The sequence below is a fragment of the Apteryx rowi genome, unplaced genomic scaffold, assembly GCF_003343035.1.
Source record: "Apteryx rowi isolate R43461 unplaced genomic scaffold, aptRow1 scaffold_200, whole genome shotgun sequence".
Lineage (NCBI taxonomy): Eukaryota > Metazoa > Chordata > Aves > Apterygiformes > Apterygidae > Apteryx > Apteryx rowi.
The window spans coordinates 1365606-1371605 of NW_020448309.1; the positions used below are offsets into that span (position 1 = coordinate 1365606).

The 6000-nt window shown below is 55.2% G+C and overlaps 1 protein-coding gene across 1 annotated transcript in view; it reads right to left on the bottom strand.

Moving 5' to 3' along the window:
- The window catches only part of LOC112965076 (receptor-type tyrosine-protein phosphatase V-like), a 36384-nt gene extending 34210 nt beyond the window's left edge, over window positions 1-2174 (bottom strand). The window contains exons 1-2 of the mRNA XM_026063775.1: window positions 2109-2174; window positions 955-1018 (exon numbers count right to left, since the gene is read on the bottom strand). Of these exons, the coding sequence (XP_025919560.1) occupies window positions 955-1018; window positions 2109-2174 (130 nt within the window). The remainder of the gene's footprint in view (window positions 1-954; window positions 1019-2108) is intronic.
- Window positions 2175-6000: the final 3826 nt, after the last annotated feature.

Genomic DNA, 6000 nt, shown 5'->3' on the forward strand with positions numbered 1-6000 from the left:
ATGGGTTCCCTTTGCTGTCAACAGAGACCTAGTCACAGCAGCACATGAAGCTGAGGGCATGCCTAACCTCCTCCCAAAGATGTCCAGATGAACTGTGCCCAGCACAGAGTTCAAGCAGCTTGGTTCAAGCAGCAGGATGGTTTTCCACTATGGGATCTTTCTTGTCTCCTAAAGGTAAGAGTTCTCCACCCATGTTTGTCTGCTGGTCCTAGGTTTCCAGCAAACCAAATAGCCTTCCTTCATTTGTCATTTCCCAGTCATCTTCACCTCTCTGGTAAAGCTATACTAATGCCTAAAATAGGCCAGACACATTGTCCAGCCCTGAAACCCATGGCCATAATACTGCTCATGTAACCATAGCTAAGTTCTGTTAACCACATCACAAACAGCCACATCCAGACACATTCAATGCCATAAATGTTGCCTGTGGATCATCTGGGAGAGTGCTCACTGGAATGGGCCAGAGCTGTGCTGGGGAATGTGCCAAACGCAAGCCCACAGCAGGAATCACTAGATGCAGAGTGAGCATGGCTGTGTTGCTTCTTGGCCAGCTCAATGCAACCATGGAGCAGCACCATGAAGCACAATCCATAGCTCCCTGTAGGGGACCTGTGACTGTGTCGCTGCTGTGCCCACTCTGTGGGAAGAAGGGAGCCTGGAATCTTTTCCATCTCCCACATGCTGCCCTCCATGGAGCTCATCTCTGCTGGGAGAAACAGGGCTGTTCCCATGGCCCCATAAGACTGGGTGCCAGAAGAGGATGGAGCTGACTCCCTCCCCTTCCCTGGTCATGATCAACTTCAACAGGCAGTCAGTCTAAAGCAAAATACTTACAAAGCTACTCTTAGGTCCAAAAGTCCTAGCCCAGCACAACTGCTCATCTGCCAGCTCCGGGGCACCAAGACCACCATCCACATCCTAGGTAGCGCCTTGTTTCCCTCATCTTTGACTTACCTCTATCACTTGGTGCATCCTGTCCTTCCAACCCTGCCCATGCTGTCTGATTGCATCTCTCGCCCTGGGGAATTGAGGTCATCAAGAGAGACAGTAGTGAGGTGAGGTGGTCCAAGCTGAGACTAAAGGCTAGGATGGGTGACCTGTGCCAGGCCCAGGGGTCAGAATGGCTGTGCATAGGTTCCACCCAGCCATGATATCTGGGACGATGACCCTGTTTTCCCAGGAGAGCACAGGTCATCTCTAATGACAGCCCTCCCCTAGCCAAGGCAGGGAGACAGACATAGTTTTTGGGATGCCTTGGCCTTTTGCATGGGTTCTGGGACTGCAGACATGCATGGGGCACTGCCCATGGTGTGGAGACATCCCACCAAAACTATCAGAGCATAAGGGGAAGATTCGGGCAGGGAGCGAGTTCAGGACAGGCCCTAGCAATCTCATTCCCTCTACAGGCACCCCCCCCCCCTTCCCATGACCATCGTGGGGGATGAAGGGACCCCAGAACTCAGTCCAGTTGCCATCCCCTGCAGGTTGCCAAGCAAGGGCTTGACCTGACAGGTTCAGAGCATCTAGCACCCTCTGCCCCACAATGGGTGCTCAGCAAACTCTCGGGACATCCATCTCTCCACAGTCTGCTAGCAAGCAGGGCGTGCTTTGCTTTAAGCTGAGGCGAGTTCCCTCCACATTAAAGGAAATATCTCTATCCACTTTCTGTCCAGCAACAAGCCACAGAGGAGCACTCATCTTTCTGTATTTATTTCTCCCTCGGCTCTGGTGTCTGACTCATTTTTGGCTCCTCCACCAAGTGTCTTTGGGAGTGTGTGTGTGGAGGAGAGTGAGGGGGATCTGGACCCCCTGGGAACAGCAGCCAGCCAATTCCTGGGACGAAGAGCCGTGCAGCCATGGCAGCAGTAACAAGCTCTGATCTCAGGCACTGGGGCGAGAGGGCATAGTGGGTGGAGGGAAGCGGAGGAAAGAGCCAGCTCATAATTGCAAACGTTGCTAATTTGGTGCAGCTGCACGGCTGGAGAGGCAGCCCAGAGATATGCCGTCATTCCTCAGTGGGGTAGGACTATGCAAGCCCCTTACTGCCAGTGAATGTGGAGCCAAGATCCTGCATAGACAAACGAGGGGTTCAAGAGACAAGGGCTTACCTCTGCCAGGGTTCCCAGGAGCCATGGTTCCCACAGGACAAGCAGCGGCAGTAGCAGTAGTTGCATTGGGACCAGGGCAGCTGCAGAATAAAGGAATAGCAAGTTGGGGGAGCTTCTTAGTGGTGGCTGTCCTCGTCTAGCCCCTTATCCCATGGCAGCGAGGGGCTGTGTCCCCACATGCTTTCCAAGCTTGAATGACAGGATGACATCAGTGGGAGCAAGCGTTGCATGCCAGCGTGTTGCACATCAGCCTTGCCAGCTGTCCTTGGGCAGGAGCAGAGTGCGCCTCCGGGCTGGGAGAAGTCCAGTGTGTGTGTGTGCGCGTCTCCTTGTGAGCATTTGCTATTGTTCCTGCGGATCTGTGTCCCTCTGCGGTGACTCTGCAGTTGTTCTTGTGTGAGCGTGTGTGTGTTGCGGCCAGAGAGCAGCCTGCTTGGGGGGGGGGGGGCTTGGAGGATGTGGCGGGGGATTGCTGTGGCTAAGTCTCTGCAATGCTGGAGCCCTGTCTGGCTGTCAGAAGCTCTGCAGAGTTGTGGGAATTGGTGCAGAGAGGGGAGGAGAGGGGAGGAGACAGGCCAGGCCAGATGGCGGCTCTGAGCTGGGAGGGAGTGCCCAAACCAGCCCCCAGCAAGGAGAGGGCGGACCACAGCCTCTGGCAGCTGGGCTTGTGCATATGGAGGGGGCATTGGCATGAGTGTAGGTCTAGGGTGCTGTGCACCTTGCCAGGTATCTCTGTCCCCAGCATGTTCATGCACCCTTTAGCTCTGTATGCATATGTGTCTGTGCATGATGCTGATGGGGAATGTGAGCTTTTGTCATGCCTGCTGACGTGGGAGATATGCGTCTCTGTATGATGCCTGTGGTGCACTGCTGCTGTGCAGACAGATTGGAGCTCTGGGGGGTGTACACTCTGTGAGAGTTTTGTGTGTGCTGTGTCCCATGGGCGTGAAGGTGCCTGGGCTGTGCTCTGTTTATTTGAGGCATTGGCTGGTTCTGACCTGTGCCACATCTGCTCTTCGGCTGTGGGAGATGTGCTTTGCACTGCTGCTGTCAGGAGTTTGTTGTGCCCTCCCAGCCGTGTGCAGTGCCATGCACTATGTGGTAGTGTGTTGTGCCTGTGCAATGTGTGGCTGGTCGCCAGCTCTGATTCAGAGTGGAGATGCCATTGGCTTCACATCAGCGCTAGAGATTTGGGGCAGTGTTGGAAAAGGTTCAGTGGTTCATCTATTCAGGAAGCCAGTGCAGCCTGTGTGGCCATGGGAGTCTGTCCTGGTAGTCAGCATGGCCACAGCTATTAAAGCCCTGCCAGACTCTATGAGCCCCTGAGCCTGTTAGGGTGGGATCCCACGTGGACTCATTCCCCAGCTGGCCAACAGGATGGTGAATTCCCTCCCATGGAAATGCTGAGGTTAGTCAAGTGGGACCTGTGAGGGCCAGACTTGCCCCCAGTGCCCGGGCCCAGTCTTTGGGAAGGCCCTAGAAAGTAACCAAGAGCAAAGATGACATGGAGGGGCAACTATCCTCAAGTGCCCCAGACTGTGACCCCTCTCCAACCCCAGATCCATGCCCAAAACCTCCTGACAGTCCCCAAGTTGATGGGGCCAGGTGGAGAAGGGAACAGGGCATGCGACTCCCCTTCTCTTTGCATGCAGGACCTTTGCCTGCTCCCCAGGTCCTGTCGAAATGTGAATGGTGCTAGGAGTCCTTGTCCTTGGTCACCACCATGTCTCCGCAGAGATCCCAGGCCCCAACCAGAAGCAGACTGAGGGAAGTCAAGCCCGGGAGCGGGCCGGGGGGGGACGGTCCCGATCCCCTGCAGGGCCAGCCCTGCCTCTGTCACACTTACCAGTTGCCTGGGTTTGGGAGACTTGTTGACTTGATTCATCTCAAGCCTGTTCCCCAGCAGCAGTGGAAACACCCAGGGACCATCCAAAAACTTCCAAGCAGGGCTGGGTAAAGGAGCCTTGGTGTTGCTACTTGTCCCAGTGGTGAAGGTGTATTTATTGCCTTGCGTCCCCTCTATTAATAACTCAAATGTTCCCACCTAACACAGATGCATGGCTTTGTAACATGGGGCTGTTTAGAGTACACCCTATATCCCAGGAGCTCTATACTGTCACTGGGCCCTGAACAGCTGTAGAGATCAGTGGGAGCACAAGGCAATGCCTTGCTTTTAGTGTAGGCAAGCATTTTTCATCCTTAATACAGGTAGCTCCAGAGGGAATGAATGTAAATATACAAGAGATGCATCTGCTTAAGTGATGGAGGCCACGGGTAAAAGCCCTGACTGGAGACACCCATCACTGCTGTTGAATGTAGAAGTGACCAGAAGACTTGTCTCTGACTCATGAGAAAGCTGGGTGCACGGTGGGTGCTCACGGATACTGCAGGTAACGTCCTCCAGCCACTCGCAAGGATGGGGAGGGAGGTCCCTTCTGTGGGCCAGAGCAGGGGGAGGCTCGGGACTGGCTGCTGCGGTCTGAAGTGGGCTGGAGGCTGTTTTAAAAGGCCTCTTTCCAGAGCAGGGTGGTTGCAGCCAAATGAGAGGAGGTTTGAGTTCCCACTGCAGTGAGGTCTTGCCACGTTTACCCTGAGGCCCCAGGGTGGGATCCTGGAGGTTACAGCTGGCATGTCCCCAAATGCATTTGCAAAGAAATTTTCGACCCTCATCTCACTGGGCAGGACTCGGATTGGGCGGGGGTGGGGGTGGTAGAGGCTGTCGGCTAAGGTGCCCTGCCATGGAGTAGGATGGGTGACCCCACATCACAGGCAGGGAGCACAGGATTGCCTTTGCTGCACTGAACAGCCTGGAGAGCCAGGCTGGCCTGGGAGCAGAGGCAGAGCCGGCTGAGGAAGCCAGGGCAGGGCTAGTGGGGTTGGATGGGGCAGTGTGGTGTCCCGTGGAGGCGGAGAGTGGCCAGGGTTGCAGGTGAGGGCAGCACCAAAATGAATGAGTCCATGGCTGGTGAAGCAAGAGGTTGGGGATTAGGATGGAGGCTCAGAGGGCTAGAAGTTGTGATTCAGGGGAGATGGGGCAGGGGAGACTCTGGATTATCAGGGAAACCCTGGGAAGAGGTTAGTTTCCTCTGCTCTCTCAGGGAGGTGACAGGAGGCAGTGTCCCCCACAATGGCACAAACAGGAGATTTTCCCAGGCTAAAGAGTCAAGGTGGGGCTCATCTAGCTTCAAAGCACACCAAAGAGCTCCAGGCCAGCAAGAGGACAAACCTCATTCACTGCAGTCCTAGGAAATGCCAGCTGGGCTGAGACTGCCCTGCTCAGCTGGGGAGCAAGCTGAGCCTGCATATGCTCACTATATCTGCCCGCCTGGAGCACTGGCCCAACCCCTCCAGCCTCACCTATTTGCAGCCCAAATGCTCCTGCCACCAACCTCTCTGCAAACCTTCTACACTGCAGACAGCTGTGCTGTGCAGTGAGACCATGTCAGCTTGGGAACGGACCCTCTAGCCTGATCTGCCCTCCCTACACCTGGGAACAGCTCTCAGCCACTATAGGATACAGCAGGTTCAGTTGCCTTAGGTGTGCCAAGATTAACTGTCTCCCTGCTGGATTAGGAGCATTCCCATAAGTCTCCAAGGGTTTGGCATCCCAGCCCTTGGGTGTCTTGCATCCTAGAACAGGAGGTTAAAGGGCTGGACACTGGTAGGTGTTGGAAGCTCAGACTGAGTATGTCACTGTTTACATGCAGTTCAGCACAGACTCGAGGGCCGGTCAGCTATGCTTCCATCCCTGCAGCTCTGGGCTGAAACCCCTTCCCTGCCATCACACCAGCTGTGTCCCATGCTCCAGTGTACCCTCAGCATCCAGCTGTGCACAGCAGCACGGTGCTAGAGCCTGTGGCTCAGGACAGACAGGAGCTGGCAGGGTTGTGGA